Source organism: Musa acuminata, chromosome BXJ1-6 (assembly GCF_036884655.1).
Source record: "Musa acuminata AAA Group cultivar baxijiao chromosome BXJ1-6, Cavendish_Baxijiao_AAA, whole genome shotgun sequence".
Lineage (NCBI taxonomy): Eukaryota > Viridiplantae > Streptophyta > Magnoliopsida > Zingiberales > Musaceae > Musa > Musa acuminata.
The window spans coordinates 40,328,988-40,349,198 of NC_088332.1; the positions used below are offsets into that span (position 1 = coordinate 40,328,988).

Here is a 20,211-nt window from a genome sequence, read left to right on the forward strand (position 1 = left end):
CCTGTTCTTAATGCATCGAACCAAAGCCAAAAAAGAACTTATTGTAAAGAGAAGAGATGAAAGGGAAAGTAAACAGGAGGTATATTTAGAATTTTAAGAAGTGGACGGTCTGATAAAAGAAATAAAGATGGGATGTTCTTTGAAAAAGTCAAAACCAACGACTTCTTCCTAGAATTCGTCCATATTCAAATTCTTTATCAGCAAAAGAATTCTTCGACATATGTACTGATATCTCTTACCTCAAAAGAGTAAGTAGATTGGCATGCAGCTGATAGACATGAACATGATATGCGCAACCCTTCGTATTCACCGATCAAATTTGAAGAGCCGAGATGGCAAAACGACAATGAGAAAGCAACAGGGTCATTTTGCAGCCCACTGAATTAAGAGAGATCCGGCAGCGGGCTAATTACATATAGTTAGCTGTCTTTTGTTTAGATCTTTACACTTCAAAAAAATTACATGAAATATCTAAGTTTATTTATTCTAACGACATCAGTTTTATCAACAAAACATAAAAATAAAAGATAAAAAAATAATTTTAACGTTGAGTGATGGACGATATCGATGGCGGACGATAATGCCAACACAGTTGCCTGGCCACCTCCGACGATAATAAGGTCCACTCTCATCACGATGATAATAAGGTCCACTCTCATCACGACGTCGATATAGATAACGAACGACTGTTGTACTAGATGTTATGCTTGAAGATGGTAAAGGACATGGCCATCGGCCTCCTCTACCTCTACCAGAGAAACCGTCGACTGTGCTTGCCAACCTCAAGCCCTCCAATGTCTTGCTTCGCTTAGACTTCGAGTCCTGTCTCATCGACTATGCTCTCATCCTATCCCTTTTGCCCCTTCCCCTAGCCTCACTCCACGACCTCGTCACCCCCTCCTCCTTCGCTGCATCCTCCTCACTCTTCTACCATACGCTTGAGTCACGCCTTCCCAAGCCCTCCTTCACTCTCTTCTTCAAAGTCTACAGCGTCGACGTCCTCCTCTTGGAGCCCCTCATTGGGAGGTCCCCCCTTCTAGGACCCGATGGAGGAGCATAGTGTCGATATCTCCCAATGAGTCCGCTCCATGCGCGAGGAGGAGCCTAGGTTATCCAAGAACTAGGCATCCAAGGAGAAGCTGATGGCACTATTGAACATCACGATGGCATGCATAGGAGTCAAGGCAGAGAAGCAGCTCACTGATGCGAGGGTGCTACAAATGATTAGGGAGGCACGGGTGGAGGTGATGGTCTCATCCAACAGTAGTGACCACTCACCGGGGAGGTGGTTGGACAATGTGCAAAGCTTGTTGAGAGAGCATGGATTCAGAGGGTGACGATCGCTCAACATTTATGTCAACGCCAACACAGATGCAAAGAGAGAGAGGTCGAGGTTGGGATCTGTCGACGAGTCAACAACGAAGCAACCACCATATGCGTTGACACATATGCAAACAATGCTCCTTATGGAAACGAGTGGCATCGTAATGAGAGCGAACCTTATCATCCTCGAAAGTAACCATACAACTAGTCGACATCAACGCTAACGAGACCGTCATCTGCCACCAAACATTAAAATTACCTTTTTTTACTTTTTATTTTTTATTTTTATATTTGTATCGATAAAATTGATATCATTATAATAAATGAATCTATATATTCTATCAATAAAATTGACATCATTATACTAAATGAACCTATATATTTTACTTTCGTAATTATAAAAATATCATGACCCAAATGCTAAAGATGATTAACTCCAGAAAACATTATGTAATTAGCTCTCCAACAACAAAAGAACCCAATCTTTACTTGAGAATATTATTGAATATGCAGAAAACCAAATATGCGGCGTTATATATTAAAAATATTTTTAAAAAATCCTGAAAGCATGGACTCAAAACCCACCAATTTGGGCGATAAATCTCCAACAAGTGTTCTTACAGGTATTCAAAACCTCCATATTATGTGGGGAAGGCAGAAAATTCGGTAACACCCAAAACAACATTACCAATATATATACTTCATCCGCTCTGCCAAAATTTGTAATCCCTAGTGACCGAACATCCACACTGCTCCAGCTGATCCATCCATACCACCTCACTTGCTATCAGTGAAATCAGCATCGATTACATCACCATTGTCGGGCCCCTTGGTAGATGGTCCAGCAGATCCAGCATCGGCTCCAGGAGCAGAACCCGGGCCAGCTGCACCAGGCTGGTTATAAAGCGATTGCCCGAGCTGCATCACCTCCTGGTTCAGGGCTGCCATTGTGTCCTTCATGCTTTGGGTTGATCCACCAGCAACAGCATCCTTGAGGTCCTTCAGCTTTGCTTCCACCTTTTCCTTGACTTCGGCAGGTACCTTGTCTCCGAGCTCCTTCAGTTGCTTTTCGGTCTGATAAATCACAGACTCAGACTGGTTCTTTGTATCAATGTCGTCCCTCTTCTCCTTGTCCTCTTTGGCAAATTTCTCAGCTTCCTTCACCATCCTGTCCACCTGGATATTTCCATGTAGCAAAAATTGGTAAAGTTGAGTCCCAACATGTGGATTTGCACCCAACTTCCAAAATTCAATACAAATAATTGTGGTCTAAAGTGGATAAACCTAATTATGACAAGTGCTAAAAAAACACAACCATGACAGCTTTGATCTTTTCCAACAATTTGTGCTTTTGCATAGTACTTGGATAGTATTTCATGGTAAATTTCAAGCAGAAGATAATCAACTGAAAGCAAAATATGAAAAGCAACATTTCAAGATAAACCCTCTTGAGAGCTATGCTAATGAAAAAAAAAATTACATGTTCATTACAAGTCATAAGGAGGGCCAAAACGTTTAAAATATTAAATCAACTGGATATTTGGGTGACTACTATATTGAAAATGTTGACAATATATGGGTCCATCAAAAACTACATGCTCTGGTGCCATATGATAATTTTTTGAAAAGTGGAACCGCAAACAACTTTTAATCATTCTAATTATGAAACAAAGCATCCCTATGTAGTAGGTGATATACAAAAAACTGGATAATATGATGGTAGGTGATCTCACCTCATCACTGGGCAAAGTGCTGGCCCCAGTAATTGTTATGTCTTGTTTCTTCCCAGTGCCCTTGTCCACAGCAGTAACAGAAAGAATTCCATTGGCATCGATATCAAACTTGACTTCAATCTGTGGGACCCCACGTGGGGCTGGAGGAATTCCATCAAGACGGAAACTGCCAAGTGATTTGTTGTCTCTCACAAACTCTCTTTCACCTTGAAGAACATTTATCTCGACGCTTGTCTGGCCATCTGCTGCTGTAGAGAAGACTTCTGATTTAGATGTTGGCAATGTTGTGTTCCTTGGGATGATCTTTGTCATCACCCCACCCAAAGTTTCCAAACCAAGGGATAGTGGTGTCACATCGAGAAGCACAATATCACTGACATCGCCAGCCAGCACTCCTGCCTGCAAACGTAAGCGCAGAAGTAAATGAACTACCCCATATAAAAGATAAAGAATAAGGAGGGTAGCTAGATCATTCTGAAAACATTAAAATCTGATCTCAAATGACCTAATTCTAAATTAGTTTGCAGATTACACAAAACAGAACTTCCTTTGAGGTTGCAAATCCTGAATATCTACCTGTAAAATCAATTACAGAAACACTAATGATTGATCGCAGAATAAACATTGGCACCATCATTACAGAAAAGTTAATCCAGAACTTGTTTGCACAAGGTTCTGTATCAGTTGACATGATAATCAGCAGCAGTGCATAGAGGTCAAGGCATAAAGGTCTTCCATCATAGAATTAAACAACTGATGTAGTTTTTCAATGCCAAAACTCAGCAATTTATGCATATAAACATGACCACAAAGTTACAGGTGCATGTAACTTGAAATGCAGATATCACCAAATTCATACATGACAAGTGATGAAACAGATGTCCTACAATTCCATTTTATAATGCTGGTGGTTTACAGATACATTCCATATATGTTATTATCAATTATAAAAAAAAGTGATTATTTTACTTGTATCATCAAAATTTTAAAGCACATAGTACACATCAGCTATTTATATAATATAAATAAAAAAACAAATTGATGTTCCATTGTTGCAAGGATGTTTATTCTTGCCCATACATTTATAAGCTTCTAGTGTAACATGGCTCATATTTGTCACTTAGATAGCTCAATACTACTAAAAGTTGAAATTTAGGCCTTATAGCATAAATTTTGGGAAAAAAATTGCATGAGTTGATGAACATCATTTTAAAAAACGAACCTGTACTGCAGCACCAAGAGCAACAACCTCATCAGGGTTGACAGTAACATTGGGGTCCTTCCCAGTCATCTTCTTCACGAGTTCCTGAACTGCTGGGATACGAGTTGATCCACCAACAAGGATTATCTCATCTATGTCCTTAAATGAAAGCTTTGCATCTTTCAGGGCATTTTCTACAGGAGTTCTAAGCCTGATATCACCAACAGGCATACAAAAGATAAGGATCCAACTCAGAATAAAAATGAAGCATGCATATACACTATAACCAAAAAAATTAGGCATCAAATCATTTCCAAATTACAGAATTAACCAGAAATATCAGTAATCATAAAGTAGAATGATTTTCACATTTTCGACCAAGAGGCTTAAATCCACCATTTTCTAAATTATTATGTTCTGCATCCCAATTCAATAACCTCACATAATGGAATTTGGATATACCTGTCAAGAAGGTCTGAACACAATTCCTCAAATTTGGCCCTTGTAAGTGTTGTCTCTATGTGCTTGGGGCCATCAGCAGTAGCAGTGATAAAAGGTAAACTGCCAAAGATCAGGTACAGAGTCCAGATTAGAAAGGTCTAAAGATAATAAGAAAACAAAATTTAGAAAGATCATGATGATAAAACAAACAAATCATAGACAAAACAGAATCTAACCTCATGTTTGTTTGAGTCAAGGAAGACAATTCCATCTTAGCTTTTTCTGCTGTTTCAGTCAGTCTCTGAAGGGCTTGTTTGTCTTTCAAAAGATCAATCCCCTCATCTCTCTTAAAGTCAGCAGCAAGCCAGTCGACAATTCTCTGAGCAAGAATTAACTTTTATCACTCAACAGCAAAGAATATTCATGTACTTATTTACCATCAACAAATGAATGCATTAACAGTATGCACAATTTATGCAGCAATATAAGAACTTCAGTAAGCATATTTTAGCAAGAATGAATATGATTAATGAGTTCATCAGTAAAATTTTGCAAGCATTTGGTTGCTTAGGTGGAAGTACAAAAGATTCAATAATGACCTGAACAAACCTGTCTAGAATGTGCTGATAGAGAGATGCAACACCGACACATTATGTATAGAAGTTAGCAAGATACAGTTTAAAAAATGTTGGTTCAGTGAAAGAAGATCAAGAACAGTCATGCAAGTATTCTAGACATTAAAGAGCAATTGGTGACTGATACTTGTATGAACAAGAAAAAAGATGATAAATTATTGGGCACAAGTAAAATTCCTGAATTCATCAGAAAAGAAAATCTGTCGATACAAATATAAGTAGGTACTAAAAACAACCTACAGAAGAAGTACCAGAATGTAGAAACCAACAACAAGACTAATAGCATCAAACTTTCTTTCAGTGTAATCAGCTACTGGAATGCTATCCTTCCACAAAGTATCAAACAGCAGTCTTTGCAATTATCTTATCTAGAAATGATGATATGCTACTTCATGGGCTCATATGACAAAATAACCATCCCCCATCTCGGTTTATTGTGTGGTTCTTAGTGGATACCTGACAAACAAAGACAACCAAACTACTATGTGAAACTTTTAGAACTTGGCATTACTCCATGTGAAACATTAGTAACTTGGCGTTACTCAACCCAATGGCTGATTCTGTTTGATCAACTTAAGGCTTGGTAGCTGCAAATATAGGTGCTTTAGTAGAAGAATTAATTGCATAATGGGGCACCAAATATGCGCTCTAGGCAATATAGACCAAGCAAAAGGAAACACCAACAAAAATAAAAATATTGAAACAATAAAAGTTTGGCATATCAAATATAATTAACCTTGTCAAAGTCATCACCACCAAGGTGTGTGTCTCCTGATGTTGAGAGTACCTCAAACACACCATCTCCAACCTCAAGAACTGTAGAATGTTTTCATAAAGGCAGTTAGAATAAGATGGAAAAGAACTACATCTGAATAAAAAACAAAACGGCATTTAACCATGAAGTTAAAGTTGGAAAATCACATTTTGTGCTGCAGAAGCAACTGATGTATATAGAGTTTTCAAAGTGATAGTTATGTTGTCATGATTATTCAAAAACAAGGTGTCCATGGATGGTACAAGAAATGCTCAATCTAGCTTCCTCTTAACTCCAACAGCCTTAGCAGTTCTCACAGAATGCAAAACCACCCATGGTTTGATCTGACCATCCAATACGTACACCACTATACCCAGACTGAGGATTAAACTTTTCAATGGCTCCATAATTGCATGTGGTTCCACCTGAACCATCCAATACGGACACCACTATACATACACCATATCACATCGAAAGTAGTTGTACTTTAGAAGAATCAGTTCTGTATCACAAATATCTTTGTAATATTTTTTCCCTCCACAGAAGTCCTCACCTATTCCAATATATTCACAAGATTATTTGTACAACAACCACATGATTTTGCTCAAATCACATGAATCTCACTCTTGTAACTCACTCAGTCTCTGAGGGTTCCATATGGACTTTTTAAATTTAATTGAACCTGTTACATACTCATCCACCAACCCCAACTTAATCAAATAAACAAGCATAACAATATATTTGATCAAGTTGTTTTCCTTTTTCTTCTTAGTTTCATCACTAAAACCAACCACTTTATCATAAAATCGCCTCAAATGCGATTGCTCTTATAAAACTTTCATGAAAAATCCCAGCAGGAGAAATTCGACAACAGTGCAACACAAACACGTAAGCTTGTACATATAAGTACCATCATAGGGAAATGCATATACATCAATAAATATATATAAATTGCATCTATGAAATTACATTCAGGAAGACCTTGACCAAACTTTGTCAAAGCTACAACTCCATGTTCAATCCAAAATTTCAAATATTTACACTTAATTCCATCCTCGTCTTTTCATTTATCTTATGCATTCGATCATTGATCAAAACAGCTATATACCATGAGATTTGTCTAAAATAAAACTCTTTTGCAACAAGATAAGCCATATGAATGGCAACACATGTTGTAATTTTTTTTGTAAATTATTTAGAAATTATTTTATTGGACAATTTCCACAAAATGGTCTACAATGAAGCTCTTCTATAATAACATAAATAAAATGAATGTTACTATATTGTCTATTTCAAACTTTTTGTAAAGTAGAAACTGAAACTACATCCTAGTTATACAAACTATTGAGATATGGAATTAGGTGCAATCCCAACAATCATGGACAACTCATATCTTTTGTTACTTACGCTTTAACAGGCCTAGTATATTATAACACCTATGATATTAAAGCATAACAGTCTAAATAAAAAAGTAATAAGGAATAGCAGTGTAACTCAAAAGGTCAAAGCGAATTTATACAAATCTGATCTTACATTTAAACAAATTACAATCCTACGGCCAATATAAAAACATAAAGTAGTAATAAGGCCAACAAACAAATTACAAGCTAATTACAATCCTGCTTAGTATATAAAAACATAAAGTAGTACGAACAAAATGAGGCCAACAACAAGCAATGGACGAGATGCTACGGCCACACATACTAATGTCAAATTATCAACATCCTGCTATCTGCTTCTTCTTACCATAAGAAGCAGCCTAATGTAACAGATAAATCACCATTAATTCCTAAAAGTGATGGTTTTACAATTATCTTGAACTTTGAAATTCTCTCTCTAACTGCCTAAAGTACATTAAAAACGCACATTTGTAAGCTATCCACAGGTCAATATATAAGTGCAAGATTGAAAAAGAAGTATCAACTGATATCTGAAAATGATACTAGATACACAAGACAAACATAATAAAACTGGATGAGCTCCTATACCTGAAACATCAAAGGTGCCACCTCCCAAATCAAATACAAGAATGGTTTCATTGTTCTTCTTTTCAAAACCGTATGCCAATGATGCAGCTGTCGGCTCATTAATGATCCGAAGGACTTCTAAACCAGCAATACGACCAGCATCCTTTGTAGCTGTCCTTTGGGAGTCATTAAAATATGCAGGAACAGTAACTACTGCTTTTGTAACCTTGTCATTCAAAAACTTGGATGCATCATCCACAAGCTTTCTTAAGACCTGAAAAGACAAAGATATATTCAAAAATATGGTCAACATAGAAAATGCACCACATTCAAAGCATAAAAAGCCAGATGAACAATAACACATGAGAAGCTACAAAAGCACTAAAATTAACATCAGATACCTGCAACCATTGTAAGATTCATTCACAAGTTACCAAAATTTGACAACCTACAAGCTTTAAAAGGGAACCAACATTTCAAACTGCAACAATTTAACAATAATTTGTAATGCCAACAAATGGTAAACCATCTAAAATTGTGATTGGGATTTGAATAGCCACTGTAAAGTGTACTTTACATATGCCTACGGCAAGCAAGATCATTTTGTGTATTCCACAAATAAAAGAAACAGAAATAGAAAAAAAGGATGACAATGACAAGAAACCATACCAAAATATCCAGAGTTTACTGAACTTAAACTCTAATTGATCAGGTTATTACACATTATCCAACCTTCTGCAAGAGGAACTAAAAGAGAAAGAATAAAACAAAGCCAAAATAATTATCCCAGAAAGCTTTGTTGTTGGGACTTATGGCCCATGTAGCTGACCCCAAATGGTTGGGGCTTACAACTTTGTTGTTGTTGTTGTATTATCCCTGAAAGCTGCAAGTTTCCAGAGTAAATAACACATATCTTAGATTGAGGCATTAACATATGGCCTCTCCATATATCTGTAAATGCGAACAAGCAGGAAACTGGTCAAATTTGTCAAGAAAACATGGTTCATGCATAGTGGCAAAGCGTGAACTAAATGGTTCATATACAAATGTAGACCAATAACCAAGAGTAAAATAAAGGTTAACATTCAATGTAGGATCCAAATACAGCGACCTGAGCTGAGATCTCTTCAGCAGCAAACTGCTTCCCAATGGCAGGGCAATCGAGCTTGACATTCCCATTCTCATCCCTCAGCACCCGATACGATACTTGCTTCGATTCCTCATCGACCTCCGACATTTTTCGTCCGATGAACCGCTTGACTGAGAAGAAGGTGTTCTCGGGATTCACCACCGCCTGGCGCTTGGCGATCTGCCCGACCAACCGGTCGCCGTTCTTCGTGTAAGCCACCACCGACGGGGTCGTCCGCTGTCCCTCGGCGTTGGTCACGATGGTCGGCTTCCCACCTTCCATGGCAGCAACCGCAGAGTTGGTGGTCCCGAGATCGATCCCCACCACCTTCTCGCACACGACCCGGAGAGGCCCGTAGCCGGACCCATGGCCCCGCCTCCTCGCGCTAAGACGGGTCCGGCCAAAGCCGCTCGGCCGACGGAGGCCAAAGAACAGGGAGTTGGAGGCGGCGACGCGGGAAGACGGCAATTTGGAGGGGGGGAAGGCGGCGGCAGAGCCGAGGACGTGAATCTGCGCCGAAGAGGTCGCCATCGGCGGAAGAATAAGCCCTGGATCGAGGAGACAACTGTAGTACGCGAGAGGGAGGTAACCCTAATCCGAAGGCGAAGGAGTGGAGCGAGGTCGAAGGAGATAAGGGTTAAGGAGAAAGGGTTTTATTGGGGCACAAGGACACATGGAAGATTCTGGAAGGAACTCGGAGACGGGGACGGACAGCAACACGTGAACACAAGCGCCTCGAATGGACGGCAGATGGAGAAAGAAGGTGAGAATCAAACGGTTGATAGGAATCCACGTCGCGCAGAAATGAGCACCGTGTGAAGGGTGCAACGGAAGGACGTCCTCACGTGTTTTGGGTGGGTTTGTTGGAAGTAAGAGAACACGGGCGCGGTTTCTGTGTGGTGTTTTACGTGTAGCTGATCAACCAATTGGTAAAATTACTTTTCGGTAAATCTCTAAAAAAAATCTTAACTTTGATTTTTTTTCAGAACATTTTTACTTAAAAAAATACATCTATTTTTTAAAATATAATATTAATCTTGAAAATTTATTTGTATTCACATAGGATTAAATCAAATAAAAAATTAATTTTAACTTGAATGGGTATTTTTATTTGTATATCACTATTTTATATTTATCAATCGATGTGACTTGTTTTGCATGACCTTTCATCTTCGTTCGCTACTTATTCTATCATCATTAACGTAACGTACTTCGCGATCTTTAAATATCATCGACTTCATACGGTATTATGTTTAGGGTCGAGTTCTATCATCTATACTCATTCTGAGTTTTGTCATTGACGACACAAACTTCTTTGAACTTTTATTTTATCACTATTGTAAGAAGGGTCAAGCATTTTCTGCTTCTAGGGTTATAAAGTTTCGAGAATTTTGTAAGGTATACTTTTATTTTTGTAAAAATATTTGCCAGGAAATACAAACTTTATGCAGCTAGATTCATTGATGTTAATAATTCTAAACAGTGTTATAAAAACTTATTGTTTTACTATCAATATTTTGAGCATTCTTTATACAAATAAAATTTTTATCCAGAATAATTTTTGTCTTATTTATTTTATTTTTTTAAAAAATATAATTCATCCATGTAATGCTTTTTCATATTTGAGTTTCTAAAGATGACCACCACACATGTAAAAAATTTGATCCAAAGAAAAGTTTTTCTAATAGGTGATGTATTGATATTGAAAAATTTTTAAAAATGGTATATCACATAGATACATTGATCTCCAATTTTTTAGAAAAAAATTGAACATGACACTTATGAATATATGTCATTGGTTTTTATTTTAGATAATTTTTTTCATATTTTTATTGATTTTTTAGCATCTTGTGTCATTTTTTATTTTCTCCTTTTTTTTAAGTTAGATAATTTTATTAAATAATTAACTCTAGTCCCTTTTTGCCTTAAAAAAATAATTATGTCATCAAACGCTTATTATACACATAGAATGTTCAAATCCAACTCCAAGAATAATGATTTACGTATATGTATATTTTTATTTATATAAATTCTTATTTATTTTTATTTAATTGTCACTGATAATTCTTAAATTTTATTTAATTGTCGTGGATCATATCATTCTAATGATAAATAGGTGTCGAAATGTCGTTGGATAGTTTCATAACTAAATTTTGTGAATCATTTTCTTATGACACCTATTAGGTGTAGTCGAATAAATATATTAGGTGTAATAGAGGAAACTTGATTTTATTATGTTTGGATTTCCTAAATATCTTTGATATTTTTATATCTCACAAATTAATATCGATAATAATAGAATCATAGTATGAAAATAATAAGTTTCTAGTGAATGGAGCAAAACTATTTATGAGTCTAAAATCTATTGAAATCTTCTAATTATGTCACAAACAATGTCAGTAAAAATATGGCCTTTAAATATACTTTCTTATATTCAGTGCACTATTTTTGGCCCAAATCTAAAAACTGTGCATTGCATAACAACACATGTCAAAATGTTCTAAAATTTTGTGAATACCTTTGCATCAGACCCATATGGACATATTTCAGTGTTTTTTATTCTAATTTTAGGAAATTTTTGTGATAGTTTTTTATTATTTATTTTTTAAATGTATCAATTTCTTTTTTATTTTTTTTTTATTTTTTATAAAAACAATTGAGCTTTAATTAGGTCACAAGTACCTTGTAAAATTTTGACCCACAAAATTTTTTCTTATGTGGAATATACTATTTTTGTTCAAAATAAATAAATAAAAAAGTACATCACATGGTAATACTTGTCATAATGCTATGAAATTGTAAGGATACATTCACATACAATCCACATGGATATATTCCAATATTTTTTTTATTTTTTTTATTATTCAATTCCTGTATAGTGTGTCTTTTTTTCATAATTTTTTTAAATTTTCATAAATAAAAATTCACCCAGTAATATTTTTCAAACATTTGAGCTTCAAATTAGGCCACAAACAATTATTAAAAATTTGGCCCTAAAAATATTTTCTTATATGCAATGCACTATTTTTTGTCAAAATCCAAAAATAACATATCGAATAAAAGAATTTGTCAAAATATTTTAAAATTTTGAGAATACCTTTGCATTATATCCAAATGGACATATTTCAGTATTTTTCTATTTTAAATTTTTGATATTTTTTCTAATTTATTTGTTTCTTGCATATAATGCCATTTTTCTAACTTTTAAAATTTTTAAAAATATTTATGCACCCATACAGTGTTTTTTGATATATAAGCTTCTGATTAGTTCACAAACACTTAGTAAAACTTTACCTTTCAAAAATTATTTTCTTATATGCGATACACTATTTTTTGATAAAATTTAAAAATAGTACAACAGATAGCAGCACTTGTCAAAATGTCATAAAATTTTATGAATACCTTTATATTAAGACCCCATGGATATATTCTAGTATTTTTCTATTTTATAATTTTTATGATATTTTAAAATTGTTTAGTTCCTATAAAGTATGCCATTTTATTCTTTTTTACTCTCTTTTTTGTTTCACAAAAAAATTATGCACTCATACAATGGTTTTTTTAACAATTGAGCTTCTAATTAGGTAACAAATACCTAGTAAAAAATTGCTCCTCAAAAAAATTTTCTTATATGCGATACATTGTTTTTAGCTAAAATTCAAAAATAGTGCTTCAAATAGCATAACTTATCAAAATATTTTAAAATTTTTGGGATATCTTTGCATTGGAACCACATGAACATATTCTAGTATTTTTTAAATTTAAATATTTTTAATAGTTTTTGAATTATTCAGTTCTTGCATAATGTTTCACAAAAAAAATACATGCACTCATGTAACATTTTTTTTTATATTTGAGCTTCTAATTATGTCATAAACATCTAGTAAAAATTTGGCCCTCAAAAAATATTTCTTTACATACGATGTATTATTTTTTATCAAAATAAAAAAATAATACATTGAATAGTAGGATTTGTCAAAATGTTATAAAATTTTATAAATACATTTGCATTGGATCTACATGCACATATTCTAGGTTTTTTATTTTATAAAATTTGTTCATTGTTTTACTGAATTATTCGCCTCCTGCATAGTGTGTAATTTTTTATTTTTTCAAACTTTTTATTAAAAAAAAAATGTATCAATGTAATTGTTGAATCTCGAATTTTGATGATGAAATCGATTGTAAGTTGTTTGATCTAATCTATATGTTGAGAAAAGTATACAGGATTAACTACGATGATAATAAAACATAAAGCAGGTATTGTGTCGGAGTAAAGATCGAGATCTCATTGGAAGTTCGAGAGTTTTTTATTTTTATTTTAAAAAGAATCATGTACTCATGTAATTTTTTTTTGACAATTGAGCTTCTAATTTTGTCACAAATACCTGACAAAAATTTAGCCCTAAAAAAACATCTTCATATATGTGATGCATTGTTTTGATCAAATTCAAAAAAAACTCATTGCATAGTAAGACTTACCAAAATATTCTGAATTATTCATCTCCTGCACGGTATGCTATTTTTTAATTTCTGAATTTGTTGGACATAAGATAGTGTTTTTATGAAATTTTTAGGATACTTTTGAATTGCTTTTCAACTTGTAAAAGAGATAATCTACTGAAACTTACAATTTCAATATAACTTGCTTCAACTTGGAACATATTAAAACTTATTAAATTATAAATGTATAAGTTCCTAAAAATAGACAATCAAAACTTCTATCTAAATATCATTGTTCTCGATCTAATGATAAAAGTGAGAATTTACATGATCAACAATTACGTCTAATTTATTACTTTTTTTCTTACCATTATATGTTGATTCAATTCTTACTTCTTTTTTTTTCTTCTATCAATCTGCACTATGCTTCTCGGATGTAATATGATATAATCAAATTATCATCGTATCCAATAGTATTTACTTCTCGTAAATTAAATTTTACCATTATATGTTTTCTTATAGGTATCAACTATATAAAATTCTTCATAAAATGAATAAGGATAAGCACCCTATATCCAATAATAGTCATTACAATAGAAAATTTCTAAAATATCATAACATCAATACAAACAAGTTCTCTTCTCCAAATCTACTATAATATGAGTATAAAGAAACATATGTTTGTAAATTTAATATGAGTATAAAGAAAGATATTATGGTATCGACCCTTATCTTTCACTTTGTCAAGTTGATCCTCAATGATACTTATTATAGTTAATTTTAAATTAATAATTATTTCACGACGAATATAGAATCATTCAACAATCTTCCTCCTACTCATTTCATTTACAAAGATAATAGATAAGCTACGAACATCGTTAACTAATGAATTCATATTTTCCTATGCATTTAGGGTAAGCATTGTGTAACAATGGTTAGAAAAAAAATTACAAAAGTTCATTTCTCCTTCTTAATTTCATATATCTAAACGAAACTTTCTCTATTGTTTGTTCTCAATTCTTGCGTATGTTCATTAACTTATATATAGTACGGGATCTAGTAATAATCCAAAATGACTTTGTAGCCTCTCTATTTCATACATCGCTCACAAAATTTTTAGATAGATGAACCATATAATAACTGTGATATGCTTTTTGGAAGATCTCTTTCGTAGTTGAAAGAATTTTTAAATTTTAGTCACTAATAATAATCAATTGATGCAAGAACCACTCTTACGATTCCTACACTCAATCTCCATCACTGTAAATATAATTGAAAATAATCTATTACAACCATCAATAGTTGTAACCATCATGAAAGCACTAATAGGTGCGGAACATTGATAATAAAAACAAATCAACCTTCTAAGACAAGCTTTGAAAGCTAAAAAAAAAATTTAAAAAAATATTTTTTTTGATGAAATTGTTATTTAGACATGAGTCACATAGTTATGTGATTTTAACTCCCTTAAAAACAAAACTATATTAATATATGATTTATCAAAGTTATCATGAAATTCATTAAGAATAATTTTGTGTGCAACATAAGCATTCTTGTATGAAACAACAACTCAATATGTTTTTTTGAATATCAATAATAATGTGATCTTTGATTTAATAAGTGATAAAAAGAATTGCATTCCTCATGATCCCTAATTAGTCTTACAAAAATACAATTATGATCTTTATAAAATTTGGTATTTCGAAAACTATCAATTTTATCATGAGCTATTATCATCCATTAACAATAAAAAAATTTATATTTTATTTTTATCTTATAATTTCTAGTTGCAATATGTTTCAGCTTAAAATTTTTTCGAATGATATAGTATTTTAAATAATATTTTATTTTTTATGAAAAGGTAACTAATGAAAGCAAAATTTGGGTCCATCTAAGGATGTCTTATCAAAGTCACTTAAGTTAGATGGTACCTTCAAAAATATATTAGGTAAGTTTTGAAACCGGATTGTCCGATATACTATCTATAAAAATGTATATCTTATAATCGTTCATGACACATTTGTTATAAGATTTTTCTTTAATTTAAATTCTCTGTAAATCTACCTCATCAGACAAGAACCAAGAAAAAGGATTTATCATGTTTTAGCTCAAGACTCAATATCATGTTTGTCAAGATCTACAAATCTTGTGAACTAAAGTGTTTAATTGAAAGACACAAATCTTTTGAACTACAAGTGTTTAATTGAAAGATATTACCAAGGAACTATTAAACTTCTTTTTGGCTCTTTCGTCTCTCAATCTAAGATGTCTTTTGAAACTATTGTGTCTTAACAATTGGATTATCGAGATAAATTCTAAGATCGACGTTCCTCACAGTCAACTCTTCGAGTGTGATTCCTAGTGTGAAAAAAAAAAAGAAGAAGGATATGTATCAACATTCTTCCTGCAAAAAAAAAAAAAAAATCATTTTAATATATTCAATCATAAAAAATATAAATAATAAAAAATTATTGAATAACTCAATGTAGAAAGGTCGAGAAAGATTCTTTATTATTGATGTGAGAGAATATACAAAGAAAGGTATTTAGGTTTATAATTTATGAACAGTTTATATATCTTATCTTCATCATTATTTTTTCAATAAAATCTTGAAATCTATTTCAATGAGCCTTAATTTTTTCTCTTTTCATTTGGTGTTTTTTTTCCTCTTCCGAGTTGGATGATCCAAACCAGTCAAGAAGTTGAGTCACATCAAATGGGCCATACAATTTTTGACTACTTGCTTATCTTGGATTATAAAGGAAAGACTCCTCATGCTTTTTGGTTCACACAAACACCATCTAATCATGTTTCGTTGGAGAAATTTCCTTATCATCAATGTTGCATTGCTAAAGAAGTCGATGCAAGATATTGGTTGAAGGTTGACATCTTATTGGTAGTTGGATGTCCCATGTCATTTTCTCTTCTTGACAACCTTTAGGTTATTGATTTGATGTTTGTTGTCAGACATAAGATAAGATGTTCATTCAAGCAATTGTATCCATTTGGTATGTATGTTTCAAGCTTTGTCAGACATGGATTTATTTCTTTTAGTTTTCATGATAATTATGTTTGAATTCTTAGAACCAATGTCAGAAAAAAAAAATCTCTAATTTGATTTTTCTTTTCTTCTTCTTCAAAGACAAATAATATTTATGTTATATTAGTTTTTTTATTTATATTTGGCGAAGCAGAAAACACTGCGGAAGAGGGGATTTGTTGCAGGAATCAAAAACATGCACTGCGCTCGACGACAAGCCATTCCATATGTTAGCGAAAATATATACATACAGACACCTGGCCTCGCTTCCCTGCTACGAGTACTACACGCTCAGACTCAGGGCCGCCTTGACGTCGAGCCTCCACGCGCAACCGCCGCCGTCTAGCCTCCACACGTCGCACGGCGCCGCCAGAGACGGCGGCCCCTTCGGCCGTTCCGCGTGCCTTACGCGCACCCTGCACGTGAACGCGCGGCACGTCCTCGCCGCCGGGACTAGCCCCCGCGTGACCAGCTTAACCCTCACCTCCTCCTCCTCTTCTTCCTCCACTCCGCCGGCCGCGGAGGAGGAACCGCTACCCTCGCCCAGCACCATCCTTCGGTACGCCTCGTTGGTCCAGGTCACCCCGCCCCACTCGTCCGACACGAACCCGGGGCACTCGTCCGCCGCCAGCGCCGCCCTGGCCACCTTGTCGTTCTTCCATGAGACCTCCCCCTCCCTCCACGTGTCGGTCACGCACTCCACCGTCACCCAGGACACCACCGCCCGGACCGGCCGCGGCGCCACCACCACGTCCGCCGCTTCTCCCTCCCCCAGCCCCATCCACGCCGGCGCCACCGCAGCAGGAGTAGGGCACCATTTTGGCGGCGCTCCGGCCGGATCGCCCTTCCTCTCCGGCGTCTCCGGCATCAGCGGCAGAGTCACGATGGTCGACGAGGAGAACGACTTCCCTTCATCCACGATCGGCGGAGGCAGCGGCGTCGCCTCCACCTTCCTCGGCTTCCTCCCTCTGGCAGCGGCGGCGGAGATGGCGGGTCCCTTCCGCTTCGGCCTCCTCGCCCCGGCGGACGCCTCCTTGGGGGCGGCGGCGACGACGGTCGGAGAGCCAACGACGGGCTTGGGGGCGATGGGCCGGAACTTGAGCATGATCCGGTCCACCTTCCAAGCGACGTTGGCGTCTCCGCCTCCGCCATACATCGCAATACAGCAACCGCCTCTCCTTTCCATCCCCTTCCTCCGCCTATTTCTTTATTATTATTTTCTGATCACTTCCATTAGCGATCGACTTGCAAAGGAGGGGCTTAAATAGCGGGAGACCGGACGACACGTGTCTCTCGCCGCGCTCCCATTGGATCAGAGCGACAGGTGGCAGCAGAAGAGGGAAAGTGCACGTGAAGGGCGGACGATGGTAGGGACAGCGGACGCGGGCGTACGGAGCCAATGAGGGAGCGCGGAGTGTCCCTCGCGGCGAGGCTACACGTGGGCATCGGAAGAGGTGGGAAAGCCAAGGGCGGAGTCGTGGGTATCGAGGGGGAAGGGGACACGTGGAGGAACGAGACTGGGATAGGGACCAACCTGGGCAGCGAGTGGTGGGGGAGCGGGCGCGTCCCGTCGTTGCTATTATGGGCACCTACGATTGGGTTAAAAGAAGAAGCGAAATGGAAACAAAAGCGAAGGGAGGGAACAGGGACGGGAGGGACACGTGGAGGTGCCGAGCCGACGTGGGCTCCACAGATGGGAATCTATGACGTCACCGCACTATTCGAAACAGGGGACGGTTTCGCAGGTACCAGTCCTACCGTGATACCCACGTCGCGGCATGGGAGATGCCAGCGCGAATCAAGAAGGGGGAAGGGGGCGTTGCGCGAAGCTCAAAGCGAGATGGAGGGACGTGGTGCGTTGGAGCCGGAAAGGCCATCGATCGGCGGCCGCGTGGTCCGACACGCCTAAGAGAGTGACGTGGACGGCCGGACTTCGTCCGTGCGACACAGCTGTCTTGGTTTAGAAGGTAGAATCTTCCGGAGAAGATAAAGGAGACGGGATGGTGAGCGTGACAAGCAAACGAAAGCCATCGGTTCGTCATTTGTACGAAGTGGATGGGCGGCAGCGACAGGGCAACCAATGGCGAGGTGGAGGAGGAGATGGGGATGATGGGTTCGAATGATGAGGTGCGGTGGACTGTCGGTCGATTTAAAACTAGGAAAGACCATAATCCAAGGTGGTGATGTGGGTTTGGTGGTGGGGCCCCGACAAGGTTATGGATCTTGTGGCCACAGTGAGGTTGATTTTGCATTATATATATATATATATATATATATATATATATATATATATATACTTTCTATTCTCTCAAATTAGGAAGTATATGTAAAATTATAAATGTCTCGGAAACTAATGGTTTCATTTTGATTTCTCGATTATTAAGTCCAACATTTGTAGTCATAACGAGAGATAAGAGAAGGTATATAACTTTTGAACACAATCTATCAGCTCTAATATTATTTTAATTTTATATTATCATCCATCCATTTTTATATTTTTGACACTGTTTCACGAATGACGGAGGAAGATCCAAACCTAATATACGAGAATTAATTGATAGTTTTTAATAAATATGATATGAAAAATGTTTGAACTTAGGATCTTCGATTTTGATATGATCTATCTATTTACATTCTTAACAAAATCAATTCTAACTGACATTAGCATTTTAAAAATATATTTACATATATTTTGAAGTAAAAATAAGTAAAAATATATTTTAGATTCAAGCCAAGAGTTTATATCGAGTTGTTTTGGACGAATGTTGGGAGTATATGTTGAGAGTTGTAATCTTTGGTGGGACTCAGATATTATTTTATAATCCATATTACAGGAATTACACTATTTATAGAATTTGACAATATAATTATGTGAAAACACTTAGAATAAATATATTGTCATAAGAAAACAGGTAACATTTAGTAATTAGGAATAGAGGGACGAAAGATTCATTTAATACTTGCTATCATAAAATTCTAAAAGTAACCAAAGCATCACAATATGGTAAAATGACAAGCACGGAAAACAAAGAAATCCTACATGATATATCCGAGAGGAAAATATTATACACATTACGATGAAATCCTGCATCTTATATTATATATAATCAAAAGGGTGCAACCATATATAATACGTTATTACATAAAAGCTCAATCAGGACAAAACATTGAGAGTGGCCAGTATAATATGGGCACGTGGTTGATAGCTCGGTTGCTGCACTTCATTTTTCATGTACAGTACTCATCAACCAAAAAGTACCCAATCAGAGAAACCAGATGACGCGGTGACATGACCACGCTGCCATCTTTTTGACTCGTCTCTCGGAAACAACCTTATCCATGTCTTCCATCTGTCATAGGCTAACTCATTCTGTGAGGGTAAAGGGTGGGCTTTGTGTGCCAACCCAGACTAAGCGAATTATCTTAGCAGCGCTATGAGATCGGGACCAAATCCGTACTCCTAAAGCTCAAAATGACACATTTACCCTTATTGTGATTCTAAAATTCTTTACTTATTCTCTTCTAATCATGATTAATGTTCATAA

The 20,211-nt window shown here is 36.1% G+C and overlaps 2 protein-coding genes across 2 annotated transcripts; both read right to left on the reverse strand.

The window, feature by feature from the left end:
- Positions 1-1,831: 1,831 nt before the first annotated feature.
- On the reverse strand, positions 1,832-9,815 carry LOC103989312 (stromal 70 kDa heat shock-related protein, chloroplastic). The gene is made up of 8 exons (XM_009408120.3): positions 9,166-9,815; positions 8,076-8,328; positions 6,070-6,149; positions 4,935-5,077; positions 4,720-4,818; positions 4,279-4,468; positions 3,057-3,455; positions 1,832-2,499 (listed from the first exon to the last, which is right to left on the reverse strand). The coding sequence occupies exons 1-8, from the start codon at positions 9,712-9,714 to the stop codon at positions 2,101-2,103; spliced, it is 2,112 nt and encodes a 703-aa protein (XP_009406395.1). The 5' UTR covers positions 9,715-9,815; the 3' UTR covers positions 1,832-2,100.
- A 7,053-nt stretch (positions 9,816-16,868) lies between these two features.
- LOC135676976 (uncharacterized) lies at positions 16,869-17,886 on the reverse strand. The gene has a single exon (XM_065188746.1). It carries the CDS (start codon positions 17,850-17,852, stop codon positions 16,950-16,952), a length of 903 nt encoding a protein of 300 aa, XP_065044818.1. The 5' UTR covers positions 17,853-17,886; the 3' UTR covers positions 16,869-16,949.
- Positions 17,887-20,211: the final 2,325 nt, after the last annotated feature.

What these genes read in the sequence shown, in the direction of transcription:
- LOC103989312 (XM_009408120.3), bottom strand. Translation starts at nt 9,714, where the DNA reads ATGGCGACCTCTTCGGCGCAGATTCACGTCCTCGGCTCTGCCGCCGCC. An exon ending in GTGGTGATGACTTTGACAAG is followed by an intron (nt 5,078 to 6,069) that starts GTTAATTATATT and finishes ATTCTTGCTCAG; the next exon opens with AGAATTGTCGACTGGCTTGC. An exon ending in GCACTTTGCCCAGTGATGAG is followed by an intron (nt 2,500 to 3,056) that starts GTGAGATCACCT and finishes GGAAATATCCAG; the next exon opens with GTGGACAGGATGGTGAAGGA.
- LOC135676976 (XM_065188746.1), bottom strand. Translation starts at nt 17,852, where the DNA reads ATGGAAAGGAGAGGCGGTTGCTGTATTGCGATGTATGGCGGAGGCGGA.